This window comes from Hemitrygon akajei, chromosome 14 (assembly GCF_048418815.1).
Source record: "Hemitrygon akajei chromosome 14, sHemAka1.3, whole genome shotgun sequence".
Lineage (NCBI taxonomy): Eukaryota > Metazoa > Chordata > Chondrichthyes > Myliobatiformes > Dasyatidae > Hemitrygon > Hemitrygon akajei.
The window spans coordinates 88856120-88880774 of record NC_133137.1 but is presented as its reverse complement, the minus strand read 5'-3'; the positions used below and the strand labels follow the sequence as shown (position 1 = coordinate 88880774).

Genomic DNA, 24655 nt, shown 5'->3' with positions numbered 1-24655 from the left:
GGACATTTACAAGGACAGGTGTCTAAAAAGGGCCCGTAGGATCACTGGGGACCCAAGTCACCCCGACCACTATCTATTCCAGCTGCTACCATCCAGGAAGTGGTACCGCAGCATAAAAGCCAGGACCAACAGGCTCTGGGACAGCTTCTTCCACCAGGCCATCAGACCGATGAACTCATGCTGATCTGACTGTACTCTATATTACATTGACTGTTCTGTTTATTATAAATTACTATAAATTGCACATTTAGACAGAGACGTAACATAAAGATTTCTACTCCTCATGTATGTGAAGGATGTAAGAGATAAAGTCAATTCAATTCAAAACCAGGACAAATATACAAATCAAGAAACACAGGTAGGCATTATTATCATTTTCCAACACAATTTTAGTTTGTACAAGTCTATTGAGGTAATTATACACCTGATGTAATTATATCATACAACATCGACACTTCACTGTTAGGGGTGAATGCAAGTGCAAGATATGAGCATGCAGGATGCCAGTGATGGAGGCTGGAATGCTCTTTTATATATTAAAGACCAAGTGTCCGTAACAAATAACCCTAGACAAAGAAGAAAATAGTTTCAGATGGAGAATTTAACTGCAGATATACTTACACAAAAATATACGCAGCTTTGTGTTATGAGATTTTTTTAAAAGTTATAAATTGAATTGAGATTTCCAAAATGTTATTTCTTAGGTTATTAGAGTGAGCAGTCAGCGGTGGCTCATGATTTTATTGAAACCCCTGACCTTTGCTTTTCCCCTCCAGAGAGCACGGAAACGGTTACAATTCACAGTCTAACTAGATTCTGCTATACTGTATTTTGAAGTGTGACTTCGACCTTGGTGTGTAATGCTTTCAGCACTGCACATTAACATCTCATAACCCATCTAAAAATTTCTACTTTGTTTCAGAACAAACTGAATTGTGGCACATTATAATACCTTCATTTAATACCTCAGACCTATTCAATCCCATGGTGCACCTCTTATATTGACCAAGGCAATATAACGCCAGGGACGTTAATATCTACCCAATATATTTAAAAAGATAGCTTCCGAATCCACAAGTAGAATATATGACCCAATAAAGTCCTTTAATATTCCTTTTGTTGGCCTAATGGAACAACAGAGATAACCTCCAAAATCACATAATGTCTCATAACTTGCTGCATTTCCATTCTAATCAAATCCAAATGGATTCAAAACAGATGGTCTCGGAAAAAGTTATGACTTGCACCCATGTTGAAATTTTGTGTTAATAGAAATCAAGTATATTAGTATTTCAAAGGTGTCAAATGTCCAAAAAAAACATTAACAGAGGAAATTTCCTTTCTGCAACTTTTTGCAGATTTAGTGACACAAACAATAATTACTTTGCACAGTTTGTTCATTAAGGTATCTGAATCTTTTTTACTCTCTCCAGGTTAATACAATCAGACCACTGAAAGCTTCCAACATTGGTGCATCGCTTGGAGACCCTTGGTATCGCAGTACACAGAACATTGCATCTTCCCTCTTTGACAAAGATCTCCAATTAGCCCTATCCCATCTGATTCACCCTCATACTCCTGTAAGTTTTCCCATTACATTATCCAACTTTCTTTGCACATTGGAATTCTAATTCCAGAACAAGATAACACATCTCAGTTGCTCGAAGTGAACCTTTCTCTTTATTACAAGTTGACGTCGACAGGTTAGTCACTTGACCTGATACGAATGCTCCCACAAACCAAAGCTTTCATTACTGTAATACCATTTCTTACTGTCAGCATCAGCTTGTCATAAAGATGAAGGTTGCTCTGAAGATAAACCAGACTTCTTGCAAATTCATTCTGTCTACAGAAGGCTCAGTCAACATTGATCCAAGAATGATACGTGCCAACAATAGCAGTCTTTCCTGACTTAGCCTGCCCAAGTTCAGTTCTGGTTGACTCACTAGAGGAAGAATGTGAAAGCTTTAAGCAGGGTGCAGAGGAGATTTTCCAGGATGCTGCCTGATTTAGAGAGTATGCCTTATAAGGACAATCTTAATAAGCTGGAACTTTTCTCTTTGGAGTGAAGGAGGTGGTGACTTGATAGAGTCAGAGAGTGGACAACCAGTGCCTTTTTCCCAGGGCAGAGATGCCTGATACAAGAGGGCATAATTTTGTCATTAGAGGAAAGTAAAGCTGGATGTCAGAGGTAGTTTGTTTTTACACAGAGAGGGGTGGGCAAATGGAACATGCTGCACGGGGTGGGGGCAAAGGCAGATACATGACGGACATTTAAGAGACTCTTAGATAGGCACATGGATGAAAGAACAATGGAGGGCTAAATGGAAAGGAAAGCTTAGATTTATCTTAGAGTAGGGTCAACTCAACATCGTGAAGCGAAGGGCCTGCACTGTGCTGTCATTTCTTTGTACTAAGCTGAGGGTATTCCTTTAAACTAATGCAGATCTGGTGGTGTAGAACCTTTAGCCAGAGGATGGTGGATCACTGAAATTCATGGCCAAGGATGGCTGTGGAAGACGAGTCAATGAGTTGATAGGTTCTTGATTAGTTAGGGTTTCAAAGGTTACAGAAGAAGGCAGGGGAATGGAGTTGAGAGGATACTAAATCAGCTATGATAGAATGGCACAGACTCGATGGGCCAAATGGCCCAATTCTGCTCCTATATCTCATGGTCTTTTTAAGCAATGCCTCCTTGAAAAGAGCCTTTACTTTTCTTGAATATCCTAAAGTTGAGATCTGTAATAAGAGTGGAAAGAAGGGGAGGAGGAGAATTGAGAAAAACCAAGCAGTTTGTTTGTCTTCTGAATACCCATAGATCGGAAAAAGGAAAAAAATACATAAATAAGGATTTGCATTAATCTCTGCTGGCACTGAATTAAGCTCGACTTTGATTGTAAAATTCTCAGCTTTGCTTTCAAATCCCTCCACAGAGTTAGTTGATCCCATCTCACCACCTCAATCTCTGAAATCTCACCCAGTTGTTATTATTTAGAGATACAGTGCAGAACAGCACCTTCCAGCCCATCGAGCCTCACCGCCCAACAACCCACCTAGTTAACCCTAGTCTAATTGCAGGACTATTTACAATGGCCAATCAACCTACTAACCAGTATGTCTTTCAGCTGCTGGAGGATACTGGAGCACCCGGAGGAAACCAACATGGTTCACGGGGAGAACGTACAAACTTCTTACAGACAGTGCTGGAATTGAACTCTGAACTCCGGAATGCCCTGAGTCCTGTCATGCTCCAAGATCTCTGCACCCTGTAAATTCTGTCCTCTAGATCATCCTTGATTTCGCTTGCTCCACAACAACTGGCCATGCCTTTAGCCATCTGCCTCAAGATCTAGAGTTACCTCCCTCCACCTCTCCACTATCAACACGTGTCTCGACCAGGATCCTGATCTTATGCTTGATGACAAATTTACGATTACAGTCCTCCTGGGACACTCTGGGTAGTGATGCCAGTGGGTTATTTGACGTGGGGCAGAAGAGGGCTGTGTGTGGAAGGTGAGCTCAGCACTGTGGCAAGTGAGGCGGAATGTCCGGGCCTGGAGTTTGGGGGACAATTCAGCAAAAGATTATTGAAACTAACAAAAGAAAATTTGCAGTATAATGATGAAGTTATGACCTAAATAACTCTCACCAGAGTAAGACTGAGTCTGTAAGAAAACTTGATTGAACTATTGTCCATGACCCTTTTTTATAGGGTGCCTGAAACTCAAGTTCATGGAAAGCCAGACCCCTACACAGGATGATCCCAATTACATCCCCCTCTTCAAGCTAATGCTCAGTACATACGTTTCTCTTTTTACCTAACTCCGTATATATTTCCAGTGCTTGACTCATTGGAAAAGCCGACCACAGAATGTCAACACGCTTGGACTTCTTTTCAAACTTTCGGACTCCATCCAATCTCGATTGCTAGAATGGCCCCCGTGAATTTTCCTGTTCTATTGCCATTGACAGGGCAGTGTTGAAGGAAGTTAACAGAACCATGCCAGCCACAGCTCATCATAACTAACTGATTAACCACCCCACTGGTAGAATACACATGAAACACTGAGACTTCACGTGTACAGGGCACACCAACACAACCCATGCAAATAATACCCCAAACACTTCAACAACAAACACCACCCCCATGAGTTTCTATAACACAGACTTATAGATACCCGCAGTTACTTCTACACTAGACACACACATCTCTTACACCATATCACACAGAGCAACACACTCCACACAAACACACACAAATCCAATTGTCCCCCCCCCCCACTACACCATACACATGTGGAAATACCTGCACAACCCCCCACACAGACATACAATCACGCACACACACCTCACACATCAACACACTCTCCCTCACAGTCACATACACACACACACACACACTTCTACACCACATAAACACATACATCTGCATCACAAACAAGCACACATCATGCACGCATACATGCACGAATTCCCACACGCATGTAACACACACGTGCACACGTAGATCTCCAAACTACGTAAACACATTCTGTACCTCTGCATCTCATACACTCGCACAAACAAAGCCAGCTGAAGGACAGATCCTGACACAAACATTTGGTTGAACGGGATACCAGTGGGGATGGAGGTTGAGTTACTGGAAACAGATCTGGTGTGTTGAGGTCAGGGTGGTAAATGTTGCCAAGCTTTTCATTTTGCTGACTCAGCAAGGACAATCACTGTGACACGTAGTGGGTCCACCCACACCAATTAGGAACTCCCGCTCCAGTTCACTGAGACCTGTGCACAGCTCGTATTGTTGGTCTGCCAGCTCAGACACAACCTTGTGAACTATGTTGATGACTTTGGCATAAGTTCAGCATAACACTTGGGAGGAAGCATTGCCACATGCCCACAGCTCAAGAATGAGGAAACACCTTCCAAGAAACAGCAGTCCTGCCTCATCGCGTGTCCACATGAATACTTTTAAACACAAAATCAAAAACTAAACATTTCTACATGCAGTGATAGCCCAGTCCTTCAATAACTGTGCTTGAAGATTATAGACACCATGATTAGATACAAGTATCTTGTAGGTTTAGTCTAACAAACAGTTAGCTTGTCTTCTCGGATACTAGGGATGATGTGCTCACAAAATGGGTTCCAATGCACGTGTCCAGGTACACTTGGGTATATTTAACAAATGTGATACCACTAATTCATGCCACATGTTCAACACAGAACCTTGCAACAACTGATTCCAAGAGCATGCTGTCTTCAAGTGTGAACAGAGAACTTCAAACTCTTCAGTGTTACAGAAGTAAGATATTCTATGAGATCATTTAATCTTCATCAAAGCATTCTCTCCATCTTGGGGTTGGTGAAGGAGAAATTGTTGAACATGTTTTGATCCATACTGTTGATGAGGGTCCTGTCTGCACACGACAGTCTTGGCTTCTCGTTCAAGAATTCCTTGTCAAAGTTGCTGCAGTCACTTGTTGATTTCTGTCAAGGGGACAATGAAAGCATGGAGATCTGAAAATCCTCATTTCAATAACTAATCAGAATCAGACTTTAATCGCCAAGTACCTATGCACATACAAGGAATTTACTTCCGGCAGATGTTGTCTCTCTGCTCATAACAATAATAATGATAAATATAAATGAAAATATAGATTATACATACAGGTAGTGCAATCCAAGTAATAGTTAGCCGACAGTTAACCGGCAGTTAAATGTTCAGCAAAGTGACCGCAGTAGGGAAAAAACTTCTCCAGTGCCTATTAGTCTTAGTCTGGAGGGATCTGAAGCGCCTACCAGACGGAAGCAGATCAAACAGTCCGTGCGCAGGATGGGAGGAGTCCTTTATAATGTTCCCAGAATTAGGGCAATAACTGGTAGTACAACATGTTAGGACTAGAATTCTGGAAAGCAGGATTGAGCATAGGAAGGATATAGGTTACAATGGAACAATGATAAGATGCAGAGCTGGGTTGAGACATGGCAGATGGACTTCAACCTGGAAAACTGTGAAGTGATTCACTTTGGAAAGTCGAATCTGAAGGCAGATACAGGACTAACGGCAAGAATTTTAACAGTGTATTAAAACAGAAGGAACTTGGGGTGCACGTTCTCAAAGCTGCAGTGCAAACTGAGAGAGTAGTTAAGAATTTGGATGGTGCATTGGCCTTCATGGTAAAGGCAGCTGCATTAGGAACATTTAAGAGACTCTTAGATGCATGGAAGAAAAATTGTAGGGCTAGGTGGGAGGGAAGGGTTAGATTGATCTTAGAGTAGGTTAAAATGTTGGCACAACAGTGTGGGCCAAAAGGCCTGTACTGTGCTGTAGTGTTCTATGCTTAGAGAAATAAAGAGTTTCTTATGTTTTGGGGAATAATTGTGAACCTTATATAAAACCGTAGTTTCTATGTCCTGTTTAAACTTACTAAAGTCATGATGTGGGGTGGGAGTAATAACTGTGGAAGGGGGATAAAATTATGTGCCAAAGGTAGGCACAATTGAAGACTGCACTTACCACAGTAGGTTTGAATGGTGGTTCCACTTCCCTGTTTTCCAGCGCCTGCCAGTTAATATCCCGGAAAAAGGAATGTTGACGAATATTCCCCTTTATTCCCAATCTTCTCTCAGGCTCCCTGACAAAGAGCTGAAAGAAGCAAACTGGTCACTGATCATGTAGCTTCTCACCATGAACCAAGGTACATTCAGGCAAACATGTTTTCCTCTCAATTTACTGAAAATTTCTGCTTCATCATTTGACCGTTCATGTGCGTAATAATCTGTTTCAATGGTTTTTACTGTAACTCTGTTCATAATAATGGGCAACATGCTTTACAGAACCAGCGACTGGGGTACAGTTCTTGCTGCTGTCTGTACGGACTTCATACCTTCTCCCCGTGATTGTGTGGGTTTCCTCTAAGTGCTCTGGTTTCCTCCCAGATTCCAACTGTTTAGGTTTAGTGAGTTGCCGGCATGTGCTATGTTGGAAGATGAAGTGTGGTGACACATGTGTGCTGCCCAGCACATCCTGAAACCCTGTTCATTGTTGACACAAACAGTGCATTTCATTGCATGTTTTGATGTACATTTGAAAAAAACCTGATCTCTTTAATTCCCTTTACCTATTACTGAAGGCCAGAAGAAGGCATCTAATCTGATCTTGGCTTCATCCCAGAACTCCACAGTCCAAAAATCCACCTCAGCTTTGAATATATTCTGGTCTTTGGTTAGAAAATTCCCTAGAGTCACCATCCTCTGAGAGAAGTAAGTCCTCTTGCCTTTCAGTTTTAAATGGGTTCCTCTTGTGTGCCTACACGAGGGGAAACATCCATGCAGTATCGAGACCAGAGTTGAATTGTTGGTTCACTTCTGTCACCTCATTGTAGGAGGGAAATGGAAGCTTTAGAGTGAAAGAGAAGGAAAATAAATCAGCCATGATCAAATGGCAGATTCTTAAGGGCTAAAGAAGGCCATGAAGATCAAAGAAGCTCTTCTTCTTCAAGAAAGAACAGGGGTAATGTTCATCTGCTGGATATTACTTCCTCCTCCAATAGCCAAAACTCTACTTTGTTCATTATCTATCTCTGTTTATGGGTACTTACTAAGCACAAATTGGTTGCTATTTCCACATCAAGAACACCTACTTCCCTTCAGCCACTTGGTGCTTGAACCAATCATTTGGTTTTGAACCCACTGGCAAAATGCTAATCACCACTCCAGGTAGCAACATTATGTCCACTCTCATTTATTTTGCACTAAACTGGACAATTCTTTGGTTCTAATCGCTTTTCATTTCCTGTAAAAATTGTGTATGTTTAATTTGTTTCTCTTGCGAATTCCATTTATCTGATTTTACGTACCTATGATGTTGCTAAGTTTTTCACTGCACCTCTGCATACGTGTACTTGTGCATATGACAATCAACTCAGCTTCAAAATTTAAAAACATTCTTACCCTGACTAGGATGTCCTTGGCTTCCTTGCCCATACTGCGTGGGTAGATGGGATCATCTGTGCGGATGGATTGGAAAAGTTCATCTTCATCCCCACCGTGGAATGGTGACTGGCCAATCAGCATCTCGTAGAGAAGAACCCCAAAAGACCACCAATCCACTGACATGCTATACTTCTGTCCAAGTAGGATCTGCACAGTGAGAACAGACGGACGCACTCAGAACCAGGAAGAACATGCTATGCTTCACTGCAGCGTTATCAATTCCTGGGACTCAAAACGCTAAGCAGGGGTTCTATCTGAAGCATTTAAGCTCTATGTCTTGGATTTGGCCCCGCGGGTTGGGCATTGTCTGCGAGTCAAACCAGACCTTAACAAAGCCAATCTGAATATAGCCAACACAAATCCAATATGACCACAACTGTAAGACTCTAAGATATAGGAGGAATTTTTGGGCGATTTGGCCAATCGAGTCTGCATTACCATTCTATGATTTATTATCTCTCTTAACCTCATTCTCGCCGAAACCTTTGGTGCTCTTACTAATCAACCTCCAATTTACCAGTGTGGCACGGTAGCGTAGAGGTTAGTACAAATCTTTACGGTATCAGTGACTAAATTGAACCATTGACTCTACTGACACCCATCACCTAATCTCTTTCTCCTCCCCCACCCCCTTTATTCCATGCTCCACCTTCCTCATCTTCAGTTCTTCAACTCAATCATTGCACAACCCCCTCCATGCCCCACTCATCAGGCTCACCCATGTCATCTGGACCCAGCCCCTTTCTGACTGCCTCTTGCTGCACCCCTTCCCACCATCATTCCTCTAACTTTCAGTACAGACAAAGGTCTCAACCATAAACATCAACAGTCCCTTTCTCTCTGTTTCAGGCCGAGGCCTTTTGTCAGGACAATTTATTCCTCTCCATAGATGCTGCCTGACCTGCTGAGTTCCTCCAGCATTTTGTGTGTGTTCCTCAAGATTTCCAACATCTACAGAATCTCTTGTGCTTTTGATTTGCTGGCAAAATACTGTACGTCTTCATTATGCAATGAGTAATTTATACGCAGATTTCACAGAGAATTTCTCTGCATTTCTCTTTTGTACCCACACCTTCTGGTTCATTCAGCCTTTCTTCAGCAGCAATCTTTTCCATATTTATTCTGATAAACTATAATACCTTTTGGGAAGAATGTCGCTAGTTGTAGCCAAAATGACTGCATGGTAAGAGACTGACCTCCGGTGCTATATAGTCAGGTGTTCCACAGAACGTGCTGGTCCGTGCATCGTTGAGAATGTTCTCTTTACACATGCCAAAATCTGCGATTTTAATGTGGCCGTCCCCGTCCAGCAGAACGTTGTCCAACTTCAGGTCCCTGGAAGTGAATTGGGAAGTTTTGTGCTGAGCAAGTAAGATGGATATCTGCACACCAGTGGATATGGACATGCGTACACGAGAATGTCTTTTGCTCCAAACATACGAACTTCGTAGGTTCATGATCATATACCCTGTAGTCAGGGGTGTACATAGACATATACTTAAAAAATCATCTTGCATTTATATACTCCTTGATCTTCCAGTTTATCTTTTCATGGATCTTGCACTTTCTTTACCAGAACTGCACCTTTTCTGTCCCTGTTACATTATACCCTGCATTCTGTTTTCTTTTTAACATGGAACACTACAGCACAGTACAGATCCTTTAGCCCACAATGTTGTGCTAACCTTTTAACCTACTCTAAGATCAATCTAATTCTTTCCTCCCACATAGCCCTCCCTTTTTTTAATCCTCCATGTGCCTATGGGCCGGCTGGTGGCACAATGGGATCAGTGCCGGACTCCGGAGCGAAGGCTCCTGAGTTTGAATCTAAGTCGGGCCACCCCCGAGCACGCTTTCCATCCGTGCCGGGTTGAGCGTCGAGCTAGGCACTCGGCCTCGTAAAAAAAAAAGAGTCGAGTCAGGAACGTTCCTATCCTGACCCGGTTAATCCGAAAGGAGACCAATCCTGACGCCATGCGCCAGTCAAGAATGGCTGACTGTCTGGTGCGACACGCTAAACAAAAATCCAAGGGTTTCTTAAATATTCCTAATGCATCTGCCCCCACCAGCACATCGGCAGGGCTTTCTACACACCCACCACTCTCTGTGTAAAAAAAAAACCCTACCTCTGACATCCCGCCTATATTTTCCTCCAATCACATTAAAATTATGCCCCCTCACTTGGGAAATAGCCCCTGGCATTCCACTCGCTCTATGTCTCTCATCATCTTGTACATCTCTATTGCTATATTGCTACTTCATGTACTTATGTGTGGTATGATCTGTCTGGGTTGCACACAAAATAAATCTACCCGAGTCACTTCAGTAAGCAGATCCATTTCAAGGTGAGCACTGCGGGGCGGTGCTCCAAATTCCCATATAATAACAGCAAGACCTCCCTACACCTGTAATCAAATCCTTCTGTAATAAAGGACAGCCTACGGTTTGCCTCCCTAACTGCCTAGTGCATCGGAAGATGAAAGATTGGCTTTATTTGTCACATGGACATCGGAACATACAGTGAACCATGTCGTTTGCGCCAAATCAAATCATTGAGGATTGTGTAGAGGTGTGCTGATAGTGCTAAGCCACACTTCGGACACCAACATCGCATGCCAGCAACTCAATAACCCCAATCCATACGTGTTTGGAATATGGGAGGAAACCAGAGCATGTGGAGGTAATCCACACGGTCACAGGGAGAATGTACAAACTCCTATAATCCCTACGTTGGCTTGTGTGGAATGATACCAAGTTGGAAACAAGATAATATTCCTGGAACATTGACGTTTTCTAATCCGACAACGTTTCAAACATACTCTGCTTGCTGTTCTGTTTTGTGCACTCCAGTTTTGGCATATTATATTTCAGCTGCACAACCTTGCACGCTGATTTGGCTTATCCAGATCTCCCCTGATGCCCCTCTGCACAATCCTCTGTGCTCACGATCCCACCCTAGTTTAGCATCGTCAACAGACTTGAAAATCAGTCTGCTCGGACAAATAATGGATGTCGGTTCCTGATAGCTGGGGCCCAGGCACCAATCCCTATGCTGGTCAGATCTTGCTCACTGAAACATGACCCATATAGTCCCTCTATAGTTGGGATGTTATGTCAAAGTTGTATAAGATGTTGGTAAAGTTGAACTGAGAATACTGTGTGCAGTTTTGGTCACTTACACAGAAGAAAGATATCAATAAGATTGAAAGATGGCGGAGAAAATTTACAAGGATGTTGTCAGGACTTGAAGACCTGAGTTATAGAGAAGGTTGGATCGTTTAGGATTTTATGCCTTGGAGCACAAGAGAATGATGGGAAATTTTATAAAGGTATACAAAATTCTGAGGTGCATAGATAAGGTAAATGCAAGCAGGCTTTTTCCCTTAGTGTGGGTGAGACTAGATTCAAGGCAATAGGTTTAGAGTGAAAGGTGGAATGTTTGAGGGGAATTTGTGAGGGGAATTTGTGGGGGGACATCTTCACTCAGAATGGTGTGCAAGTGTGGAATGAGCTGCCAGTGGAGATGGTGGATATAGGTTCGATTGTGAAGAGAAGTGTAGATATTACGTGGATGAGAGAGGTATGGAGGACTATGGTCTGGGGGAAGTAGGTGGTTCCAGGCAGAAGACCAGACTGGCAGACCAGATGGGCCAAAGGGCCTGTTTCTGTGCTGTCACGCTGTATGACTCTTAAGTTATATGTTTATATATTTTCTGCAGGGACCTCATCAAAAATCTTCTGAAAATCTAAGTAGACAACATCCCTTTTGTATTTTACATCACATGACCTTTAAGACCACTAACAAATTCATTTGATTGGTTCCCCTTTATCTATTATATTTGACGTGTCCTTGACAAACAGCAACAAATTAATTAAATATGACCTCCCTTTCATAAATCCATGCTGACTCTTTCATCTTCTTCACTGTGCGTTCTGATACCATATCCTTTATAAATTATCTAATTCAATGAACACTTTTAACATAATTTTAACTCTAACATAGAACATAGACCAATAAGGCAAAATACATGCCCTTTGGTCCATGATGTTTGCTGACCTTTTAGCCTATTAAAGATCAATCTAACTTTTCCCTCTATTTTTCTTTCATCCATGTGCCTATCTAAGGGTCTTTTAACTGTTGCTAATGTATCTGTTTTTATCACCACTCCTGGTAGGGCGTTCCACACATCTACCAGTCCCTGTGTAAGAAACCCACTGAGTTTTCCCCCTGTACTTTCCTCCAATCACCATAAAGTTATGCCTGCTGGTATTAGTCATTTCTTCCCTAGAAAGGAGTTGCTGGGTGCCCACTCAATCTATGCCTTTTATCTTCTCATTCATACTCTTGGTCTATGGTTAGCAATAGCTTTGCATAAACAAGTTTCTCAGCTCAGGGTGCTTGACTGAATCTACAACTAAAATTCAGAACTTATGCAGAAAAATGTGCGTCCTTGGGCCTCAATTACCTGTATATGATGCCCCTGGAATGAAGAAACTGGAGACCACAGATGATTTCAGCTGCATAAAACCTGCAATGAGATTGGGAGTACAGTTAGACGAGAAGCTAGACTGGACTGCCAACACAGATGCCTTGTGCAGGAAGGCACAGAGTCAAATGTACTTCCTAAGAAGGTTGGCGTCATTCAATGTCTGTAGTGAGATGCTGAAGATGTTCTATAGGTCAGTTGTGGAGAGCACCCTCTTCTTTGTGGTGGCATGTTGGGGAGGAAGCATTAAGAAGAGGGACGCCTCACGTCTTAATAAGCTGGTAAGGAAGGCGGGCTCTGTCGTGGGCAAAGTACTGGAGAGTTTAACATCGGTAGCTGAGCGAAGGGCGCTGAGTAGGCTACGGTCAATTATGGATAACTCTGAACATCCTCTATATAGCACCATCCAGAGACAGAGAAGCAGTTTCAGCGACAGGTTACTATCGATGCAATGCTCCTCAGACAGGATGAAGAGGTCAATACTCCCCAATGCCATTAGGCTTTACAATTCTACCGCCAGGACTTAAGAACTTTTTAAAGCTATTATTAATGCTTTTTGAGATGGTGATTTAGATGCATATCATATTTTTTTTACTGAGTTAAGTATTGTATGTAATTAGTTTTGCTACAACAAGTGTATGGGACATTGGAAAAAAGTTGAATTTCCCCATGGGGATGAATAAAGTATCTATCTATCTATCTATCTATCTATCTAATTCCATGAAAACATTTCACGTAAACAATTTCTGAATTTAAAGAGCAAACATGAGGAAATCTGCAGATGCTGGAAATTCAAACAACACACACAAAATGCTGGTGGAACGTAGCAGGCCAGGCAGCATCTATAGGAGAAGGACTGTTGACGTTTCAGGCCGAGACCCTTCGTCAGGACTAACTGAAAGGCTCAGTTAGTCCTGACGAAGGGTCTCGGTCCGAAACGTCGACGGTGCTTTTCCTATAGGTGCTGCCTAGCCTGCTGTGTTCCACCAGCATTTTGTGTGAATTTCTGAATTAATATGTTTTATTCAATCATCAGATCCTCTGCAACTGATCTTCAACAGCCACTGGTGACTGTTATCTCTGACTGCAGATGGTAATTTACTTTATAATTTACTTAATCCCTGGGGTTCAAACCAAAGAGAGTCAGAGAAAATGTTACCCATGGTTTCTGAGATAGAGAGAGATTAAATATTAGCTTTTGTGTCACAGGTACATCGAAACATGTCGTATGTGTCAAAACAAATCTGCGTGTATTGTGTGGGCCTGCAGCTGTTGCCATGCCCACAAGTTACTAACCCGAACCCGAATGTTTCTGGAGTGTGGGAGGACACCAGAGCACCTGGAGGGAACCCACACAATCACAGGGAAAGAGTACAGACTCCTCACGGACTACGGTGGGAATTGAAACGCCATCGGTGACCTCTGGAACTGCAGTAATGTTATACTGACCACTACACTATCGTGTGGCTCTATTGGCGCCAATCTCCCTTCTGAGTTTGAAGGTCACTGAACCATTAATCTGGTCATGCAGCACTGAAGGAGAGTGGCAACATCAGTGATACTGTCTTTTGGAATAAGATGTTACACCAAGGCTCCATATTCAGTGGGTCTAAAAAATAATCAGCAGGCTAAGTTTGCAGAAAAGCTAAGGAGTTATCCCTCGTGCCTGAGCCTATGTTTATCACTGATTGATCATAATTTAGTATTTACTGTATACAACTTCCTGTTCATTTCCAAACTGATAACAGTGATTCCATTTCCAGAAGCACACTTTAAACCCCTCTGGTCTTTGTAAAAAAAAAAATGTGGAAGAAATACAAAACATGTGCACGGGAAGCGGTTGAGAGAACATTTGCTAAACCGTTTCTGTCTTCCCAAGCAGCTTATTGGTTGGTTACATAATACCACAAACCTCCTTGCTATTGAGGAAGAGCGCCTCAGGAAAGGAGGCATCCATTCAGAACATGCCCCTTCTTGTTACCACTATCAGAGGGGAGGTACAGCAGCCTGAAGACACACATTCCACACTTTAAGAACAGATTTTTCCCCTCCATCAGATTTCCGAGAACGGCCCATTAACCTACCTTGTTATTTTAGACTATTTATTTATTTTGTAACTTAAAGCAATTTTTATGTCCTATACTGTACTGCTGCCACAAAGCAACAAATTGCACTGACTTTTTACAATGTACGTCTATAATAATAAACCTGATTCTGATTTTTATCACAATACAGGCCCTTCAGCCCACGATGCTGTATCTACCTTTTAACCTACTCCATGATCAATCTAACCCTTCCCTCCCACATAGCCTGGATTTTCTATCATTCATGTGCCTATCTAAGAGTCTCTTAAATGTCCATAATGTATCTGCCTCTACCACCACCTCTGGCAGTGCATTCCATTCACTCTGTGTAAGGCCAGCCCCTAATGTTCTGCCTATGCTTTCCTTCAATCACCTTAAAATTATGCCCTTGTGTATTAGCTATTTCAGCCCTGGGAAAAAGGCGCTGGCTGTCCACTCGATCAATGCCTCTTGTCATCTTATATATCTCTATGAAGTTATCTCTCATTCTCCTTCACTCCAAACAGAAAAGCCCTAGGTCGCTCAATCTTTCCTCATCACACATGCTTTCTAATCCTGGCAGTATCCTGGTAAATCTCTTCTGCACCCTCTCTAAAGTTTCCACATCATTCCTATGAGTTAACCAGAAACAACAGTCCAAGCAGAATTTTATAGAGCAGCAGCATTACCTCATGGCTCTTGAAATCAATCCCTCAACTACTGAATGCCAACACATTTACCTTCTTAACCACCTTATCAACTTGCACAATAACGGATCCATGGAACTTTACGTTTGTTGAGTTCCCTCTCACTGGTGAATACCGAAGCAAAGTATTCCTTAAGGACCTCCTGTTCCAACTCCAGCTACATGTCTTACTGATGAGAAACTGGTGTGTATAAAACAAGTGAAATCTGGGAGTATTTGATGCACCTTAGTGCTGAGTTTCATTGTTTCAAGGTTTTCTGTTGCCAAGAGTGATAAGGCTGTTCAAGTATGTACTGGGTTTGTAAATTCCTTCAAGAATTCAAGCAAGGCCTTAGGATAATGATCTGGGTGTGGTAGAACAGTGGATGGGTTACTGGATTTTTTTGCAGCCAGGGATGGAACCCACTTTGGAAACTGAGGAATTTCGTTAACCCTGGAATGAAATATTACTTGCAAACAATAGTTTCACACCCACTCAGGTCCTTTATAGAAGGTCTAAATGTGACTCCAGACCACCACAAGGTTGACACTTATCTGCCAGCCCAATGGACAGACACACCGGCATAGTCAGAAATGACATCAGAATGAAGATCTAACTCACGTTGCCCTTGGCACCTCAAACTTCTGGCAGCTTTGGATGTGAAACATCAGGTCCCCACCATTCAGATACTCCATTACGAAGAACAGGTTCTCCTGTGAAGAGGGAAGATCAGAGATCGATACACCATTCCAAAACAGGAGGAGTACAAAACGTTCCGATCAAAACGCAGAGGTTCCATTAATCTCATAGTCACAGAATCATACAGCAGTACAGCATGGATACAGGCCATTTAGCCCGACCAGTCGATGCCAACCACAGTGCCCATCCAGCTAGACCTAATCTCCTGAGTTCAGTCCATACCTTTTAAGCCTAGCCCCTCCATGTGCTTCTTAAATACTATTGTACCTGACTTATCTTGATCTGGATCTGACAACTCATTACAGAGATGCAGAGAGGTGCAGTATGAAGCAGCCCCTTTATCAAAAGGATCTGTACCAACCACCGGCCACCCACTTACAATAATCCTACATGAATCCCATTTTATTCTCCCTGCATTCCCATCAACTCCCCCCAGATTCTATCCCTCACCTACACACTAGGAACCTTTTACAGCAGGAAATTATTCTCCCAACCTGCACCCACTTGGAACGCGATTAGAAAGGTGTAGGGAGCTCTTGCGATCACAGGACGATTGTTCAAACTCCACACAGACCATGCTGTGGGATTTAGGGATATGTGGTCTCAGATCCAACTGGAGTTGTCTGCCTTGGCCAAGGTGATTCAAGTGTGTGTTAACCATTGCTCTTAATGGGTGAAGATTAGGGTCTGTTTCTGTCCCATAGGGAGTCAATGCTGAGACGTTACTCACCTGGAATTGGCACAGGTTCGTTGTGTGGCAGCAGTACAGTGCAAAGACATAACATTGCTCTAAGTTACGGAAGTAAATAATAGTCCAAAATAAGGAATAATAAAGGAAGTGTTCATAGACCATTCAGACATCTAATGGCGGAGGAGGAGAAGCTGTTTCCTAATTGTTCACATTCCCGTACCTCCTCCTTGAAGGGGGCATGTTCTGGATGGTGAGGGTCCCTAGGGATGGACGGCATCTTTGTGAGCTTCCACCTCTCAGGCCATCTCGATGGTGGGGAAGGTTGTGGCCATGGTGGAGCTGGCTGAACCTGCAACCCTCTGCAGCCTTTTCCAGTCCGGTGCACTGGAGCCTCCCTACCAGGCTGTGATGCAACCAGTCGAAACGACCTTCACTGTACATCTATAGAAATTTGGTTGAGCCTTTGGTGACATGCACAATCTCTTCAAGCAGAGCCACTGGTGTGCCTTCATCATGACTGCATCAATGTGTGGGGCCCAGGATGGATCTTCTGACATGCTGATGCCCAGGAACTTGTAGCTGCTCAACCTTTCCACCGCTGATTCCTTCAAAGAGGACTTTGGTGTGATCTCCTGACACCTCCTTCTGGAAGACCACAATCAGTTCAGAGAGAGTGTGGAGGAACCAAGTATTCCTCACCTGCTGGAGCAGTGTGCCTTGTTGGGGCCATTTCACAGAAAGAGACCCTTCACCCCAACATAACCATGTACACTGTACATGTACTTATATTCCATCAAGTACATGAAATATAAGAGTCAACTACATCCCTCTGAGATGGTGGACTATTTTGCCGTACCACTGAGCTGAACTTTGACAACAACATGGCAATTTCTACATTCATTTAACCTGTAGAATTTAAATTCCCCACAGCAAGATCTGAACACCGGACTCCTAATGAATTTCTCAGGGTTCTGATAGTGGCTCAGAATCCCAGCCTTTACAGAGTTGTGTCCTCAGTGATAAAGTCATTTTATACATCAAAATGATAAGAAATGATGAACAGTGAAACAACACAGAGATGAGGAGGAATTTCTATATCTAGAGAGTGATGAATCTGTAGAATTCATTGCCATAGAAAGCTGTGGGGGCTGAGTCATAGGGTATATTTAAAATGGAGGTTCTTGATTAGTAAGGATGCTAAAGGTTAAGGGGAGAAGGCCGGAGACAATAAATTGGCCACAATAGAATGGGAGAGCAGACTCGATGGACCAAATGGCCTAATTCTGCTCCTATGTCTTAAGGTCGTAGCTGATCAAAAAGAGTAGCTCATCCATCCAATGAAAGGGAAGTCAGCTGCACTTTTACATGTCATGCAAGAAAACAAAGTTTACCAAACAGTGCCAGGTATCCTGCAAGATCTGGACAGTTTGTGAGGTTGTGTTGAACAAATAAAATCTACTTTGCAATTACGGTCAGATTTCCTTTATTTCCCCACAAATTCAACATAATTATCCATTATTCAATCACTCCCATGTTTCTAGTGATCCCTACATAACTGCTCTGTAGGTTCTTATTGTACTTTATGTCACAATTTTCACTTATCTCATGTTGCTCATGCTCATGCTGTTATATACGTGCTTCATTACTCCCTACATAATCATTCACATAAAACTCTGTTCCAGTGACGAAAACTAGTGTTCAGATTCACCGTGGCATCAAGCTTTGTGTCACTTATCCGTCTGGGCTATATATTAGATAAACCAATGAACATAGCACTATCATCTCTGAATCAAGCTATGGTTCGAATGCAGTCAGAATCTACAAGGAGCGCTGGTACAAGAAACCAGCATCTATGAAGGACCCACACCACCCAGCCCATGCTCTTTTCTCACTGCTGCCATTGGGGCAGGAGGTACAGGACTCAGGTCCCGCACCACCAAGTTCCAGACCCGTTATTACTCCTCAACCATCAGGCTCCTGAAACAGCATGGACAACTTCAACTCAACTCTGAAATGATTTCACAGCCCGTGGACTCCCGCTCAAGGTCACTGCTGCTCACATTCTCAGTATTATCTACCCTTTGTACTCGCACAGAGCGTCTTGCTTTGCACACTGGTGGCTTTGTCAGTCTTCGTGTGCAGCTTTCCATTGATTCTACTGAGTTTCTTTGTTCTACTGTGAATGGCTGCAAGAAAAAATAATCTCGGGGTAGTGTATGGTGAGACATACGTACTTTGTTGCTGTTCTGCTGAACGCTGTGGACATGCCATGTTGGCACTGGAATGTGTGCTGGCACTTGCAGGATGCCCCCAGCACATCCTTAGGTTATGTGGGTTGTTGGCGCAAGTGGCACATTTCACTGTATGCTTTGTATCACGTGTGATAAAGAAATGAATCTGAATCTGCGGTCTGCACTTGAGGTGCATGTGACAAGAAAGGGGACGCCAAGCGGGGGCTGGGGGTTAGTGGAATCCAGTGACTGGCAGTGCCACGGGCAAAAAGGTTAATGGGAGAGGTCAGAGAAGCAAGGCCAGACTAGTTCAAGCTGACAGGAAAGTGACAGTAACTCAAATAACCATGTGTTACAACAACGGAATGCTGAAGAGCATCTCTGAATGCACAAAACGTTGAATCTTGAAGTGGAACCAGAAGATCATGGATTTACATGTAGTGGCCACTTTATTAGGTAAAGGAGGTACCTAATAACGTGGCCACTGAGTGTGTGATATAAATGACAGCACCCTGTAGAATCTTATGTGGAAATGGAACGGGCAGTGCACAGACGGAGCAGATGTAATCAAATAGGTAGAAAGTGCTTCGTTGTTTGAAAAATGTCCTCGTCTATAGAGGATAGAATCCAAATAGATTGCGTTGGTTATTGTTTTAAAGTGTTACTATAAGTAAGCAGCTTCATTTTATTACAAACTGATTCCACTTGCACGTTTCTCTCCATCACAGCGCAGGGAAATTTTGGTATTATCACTTTGACCTTTGATTGTTATCGTGGATGGCAATTAAGTCATTTCTGTGGGTGTGAGTTATCTGAGAAAGCAACTGCTGTCTGTCTCTTTGCCCTTCTTTATGCACAGGTGTGCAAGCCGAGCAACAGGATCAAGGGGGCGACTCGCTCGCTGCGGCTACTCGGGCTCTGATCAGCCCTTTCAGCCACAGGCTATTCACAGGTCGTAGTCTTACAGCACGGGAATAGGCCCTTTGGGCCAACTGGTCCATGCTGGCGAAGATTCCCAAATACACTCAGACCCCTGATTCCTTACAACGAGGTCATTCAATTCTTCAGTGAAATTTTTAAAAAAACGGCAAAAATCCTTTCCAAGCAAGAGTTAAAACTTTTCAAGAGCAGCCACCATTACAGTAAATGTTCAATCAGCCAACGAGAGTGCTTTACGTACGCTCAGAGCCACTCACAGCCAATCACATATTAGTTCACGCTCTGCCTCCCCAGCGTGTGTAAGCGTTCTTGCTCCCTCGCCAAGTTATTGCATTTTCTTCACCCATCATGTCTGGAAGACGGCCTGCAATTTCCGGCGGGGGCTGTACATCGAAGGTGTCTAGGAAAAGCATCGGCATGGACGTGAAACTGCGAGTGATTCAGCGTTTGGAAGCTGGTGAGCGTCAGGTTGATGTTGGCGCCTCTTTGCAATGGGCTGCATTGACGATCAGAACAATTATAACAAAATGCAGACAAGATAAAAGCTTCTGCGACGATGACTTCTAAGTTGTCACCAATGAAGATTCCAGGAGCTATTTGTTTGAAAAAAATGGAAAATAGAGCTAAATATATGGGTGGATGACCAAACACAATGAAACGTGCCCCTAAGCCAGCAACTTCCTCTGGTGCTGCTCCACTGATGTACAGGTTAGGCCTATCTGCGTGTTTGTCACTCCATGAGTTACTGTGTATAAATAATATATCATGTATCTCAGGTTTGATTTTTTAAAAATCAGGTGCATGTGTCCAATTACATAACGTTATAATGACCCCGCACAGCACTGCCTTACATAGCGCTCCAACTCCGCGGAGTGTGTCCTCAGCATTAAGCAGGTCTGGCTGTATGCTGGTCCCATTTGCCAGCAATTTTCATAGAGGGCATACTTAAAAAGAGTTGCCTCAAGAAGACAGCATCCATCACTAAGGACTCTTACCACTGAGGACGTGCCCTCTTCTCATTATTACCATCGGGGAGGAGGTACAACAACCAAAGGACCCACACTCAATATTTTAGGAGCTTTCGGTTTCACCAGGACCACTCAGTTCCAGGTGGGGACCAAGGGCTGAAGTTCAGAGAACATCATCAAGGCAAGAACATCATCAAGGATGCTTCGTCAAGGAAACATCAAGGCAACATTTTAAGTAGAGAGACTAGGTCTACGTACAAAGAGCATCGAACATTGCAGCCTAGGTCTACATAGACAGAACATAACATCACAGTAAGGTCCTTCAGCCCACTCTAAGATCAACCTAAGCCTTCCCCTTGACGTAGCCCTCCATTTTTCTATCATCCATGTGTCTATCCAAGAGTTTCTAAAATGTCCCAAAAGATCTGCCTCGCTTAATGCTTGTCAGAGCATTCTGCACACCTACCAGTCTCTGTTTAAAAATACTACCTCTCACACCCCACTATACTTTCCTCCAATCACCTTAATGTTATGCCCCTGGTTAGAAACATTACAAGGCAAGGTACAGAGAACGTTTAGAGGGTGAAATGTGGCCACGCGTGCCAAACCACTACCAGGAAAATACCAATTATCAGTTAGAAAATCAAACTAGCTACCTTTGATATTTATAAAGATAACGATTAGCTTTACTTGTCACATGTACATCGAAACACAATGAAATGCGTTGTTTTGTCAATGACCAACACAGTTCGAGGATGTTCTGAGGACAGCCCACAAGCATCACCACACTTCCATCACCAACATAGCATAACCTAACTTACTAACCTTTATGCCATTATATTTAACACTCTTCCCATCACTGAGTCTCCTACCATCAATGTACTGGGGAGTGGGGTTACTGACCTGGGAGACTCACCAAGTTGAAGTCCACCAGCCCTTGCCCACGGGACTCACTGACCTCAATCATTGACCCCGGGGATTCGCTGGCCTTCATCCTCAGCGCCTGTCACCATGCCTTTAATCCTCAGTGATCACTGGCCTTTGAACACACATCACTCTGATTCCTACCTCTGACTCCTGTCCCTAACTCTTCAACACTTCATTTACTGCCTGCAACTTCTAACTTTCCTCCATCTGTGTCGCTCGACCTTAACCTGACCCATAACTCCCAGCACTGCCTCCAAAATCTTCCCCACGAATCTAAACTAAGTCTGAGCCATGACTTCAATGGACATTGCAGCTTAGCACTATTCTGACTGGATGTTCACTCCAACTCTGGCGCATGGTTACTGCAGTGAGCAGTAAAATTTTACTACAATTCACTGCAGTTACCCCACCTAGTCTGACAGCACCCCCCATACCTGGGACCTAACCACACAGAAGGACCAGGCAACAGATGTATAGGAACACCACCTCCTTCGGTTTCTTTACCAATTCACACACCCTCTTGATCTGTAAATATATCTCTATTCCTCTAGTGAAACTGAATCATTAGGTGAGCTTAGGGGGCAAGCGTAATGCTCCACCACACCAGCAGTCAGGGTTCAAATCCCATCGCTGACATTCTCCCCATGACTGTGCAAGTTTCCTCCGGGTGCTCTGGTTTCCTCCCACATTCCACAGATGTATGGGTTAGGTTTAGTGGCTCATAGAAGGCTACGCTGGCACTGGAGGCATGATGCCACTTGTGGGCTGCCCCCAGCACGTTCTGGGATTATGCTGGTCGCCGACACAAGCAACCTGTTTCACTGTACGTTTTGTTGTAAGTGACAAATTAAGCTAATCTTCAATGTCTCTTTAATCCTGGAAGTGCCTTCCCCAATGCACCGTAGAAGCCATTTACCGGAAGGACAGCAGGCGTTCCAGAAGGCTGAGCAACTTTAAGAACGAATTAGTAAGGGAATCCTACCTTCGTTTGGAATGTGCAGTAGAGATGTGTGAGAAACGGGTGTTCCCAAGCAAGAGACAGAACCCGTTTCTCGACCATGGTGCACTCCACGTCGTCGTCCATCAGCACCACGTCCTTCTTTAGCGCCTTGATGGCAAAGAACTGATTCTTGCCCTTTAGCTCTGCGAGAAAGACCTGTCAGGATCACGACAGGTACAAGAAACATTATGAGTTTGAACAGAGAAGATAGAACATCACAGAACAGTACCGTCCCTTTGGCTCACAATGTTGTCTCGACCTTTTAACCTACTCCAAGATCAATCTCCCCCTTCCCTCCTACATAGCCCTCCACTTTTCTTTCATCCATTCTTTCAAGAAAAAGATTCTTGCTAAGAGTCTCTTAAATGTCTCTAATGCATCTGGCTCTACCATTACTCCTGGCTGTGCCTTCTTTGTGTGAAAACACTTAACTCTGTCATCCCACAATACTTTTCTCCAATCACCTTAAGTTTATGCCCCCTTGTAGTAGCCATTTCTGCTTTTGGAAAAAGTCTCTGGCTACCCACTCAATCTATACCTTTTATCATCTTGTACACCTCTACAAAGACACGTCTCATCCCCCCTCACTCCACAGAGAAAAGCCCTAACTTGCTCAACTTCTCATAAGACATGCTTTTCAATCCAGGCCCCGTCCTGGTAAATCTGCTCGGCATCTTCTCTAAAGCTTCCACATCGTTCCTCTAATGAGGTGACCAGAACTGATTGGGGAGGGCTACTTCTCAATTCTTTTGTGGATGAGAATGGTTCAGCACAGGAATAGGCCCTTCATCTCACTGTCTATAGTCTAGGAGCAGAGGACAAAGCCCCAGAATGGAAACACATTGCTTCAGAACAGAGATGAGGAGGAATTTCTTTAGCCAGAGGATGGTGAATCTGTGGACTTTTTACAGCTGCGGTTGATACGTTCTTGATTAGCGAGGGTGTCGAAGATATCAAGGAGAAGGCAGGAAATGAGGTCGAGATGAATAATAAATCAGCCATGATGAAATGGCAGCACAGGATTGATGGGCTGAATAGCCTAATTCTGCTCCTATGTCTTATGGTTTTATCTGTGTTGATCATGATGGTAAGCTAAACTAGTCCCACCTGCCTGCACACAGTCTATATCCCTCTGTTCCCTGCCTGTTCATCTGTCTGTCTAAATCACTCCTAAAAATTGCTGTCGTATCTGCTTCTATCACCTTCCTTGGTAGCGAATTCCAAGTTTCCGTTAGAGATGTGACCAAGGATAGAATTGGACAGCAGACTCGATGGGCTGAGTGGCACACTAGTTCTTATACCTGTGAATCCTTTGTAGGCTGCGACTGACGGAATGAAGTACTTTTATTTTCTTACCTTTCCAAAGCTGCCTTTCCCCAACATTTTGTGCAGGGTGAAGTCATCGATGGCAAACTTTCGCTGGTCGGCCCCGGGTGGTTCTTCGTAGATGGGAGAGTCCGGGGGACTGCTCTCTCCCTCTTCTGTTGGTGTTTCCCAGCTGATACCTTGCACCTCTGGGGTCAGGAGTGAGGAAAGGGGAAAGATTAGCTTTATTTGTCACAGGTATACGAGTGGTGGGTGCGTGGAAAGCCCTGTCAGGAGTGGCAATGGAGGCAGACACACTCGGGGGATTTAAGAAACTCTTAGGTAGGCACGTGGATGAAATAAGAGTGGAGGGCTATGTAGGAGGAAAGAGTTAGATTTATCTTAGAGTAGGTTAAAAGGTCAGCACAACATCCTGGGATGAAGGGACTGCACTGATTGGCAATGTTGTATATTCTATGAATCATTGAAATATACAGTAGAAGGTTTTGTTTGCATCGAGGACAAACACAGTCAGGAATGTGCAGGGGGTAGACTGCAAGTGTTGCCATGCTTCTGGTGTGAACACAGCATGTCCAGAACTTACTAACCCTAACCTGTATGTCTTTGAAATGTGGGAGAAGAACGGAGCGCCTGGAGGAAACCC

At 43.5% G+C, this 24655-nt stretch overlaps 1 protein-coding gene across 2 annotated transcripts in view; it reads right to left on the bottom strand.

Moving 5' to 3' along the window:
- Positions 1 to 365: 365 nt before the first annotated feature.
- Positions 366 to 24655, bottom strand: part of prkcq (protein kinase C, theta) — a 123731-nt gene continuing 99441 nt past the window's right edge. For both annotated transcript variants that reach the window (XM_073066531.1, XM_073066532.1), the window contains 8 exons: positions 24043 to 24200; positions 22669 to 22842; positions 15853 to 15944; positions 12462 to 12524; positions 9192 to 9330; positions 7954 to 8142; positions 6518 to 6646; positions 366 to 5487 (listed from right to left, as the gene is read on the bottom strand). In XM_073066531.1, coding sequence (XP_072922632.1) covers positions 5335 to 5487; positions 6518 to 6646; positions 7954 to 8142; positions 9192 to 9330; positions 12462 to 12524; positions 15853 to 15944; positions 22669 to 22842; positions 24043 to 24200 — 1097 coding nt within the window. In that variant the 3' untranslated portion in view covers positions 366 to 5334. The remainder of the gene's footprint in view (positions 5488 to 6517; positions 6647 to 7953; positions 8143 to 9191; positions 9331 to 12461; positions 12525 to 15852; positions 15945 to 22668; positions 22843 to 24042; positions 24201 to 24655) is intronic.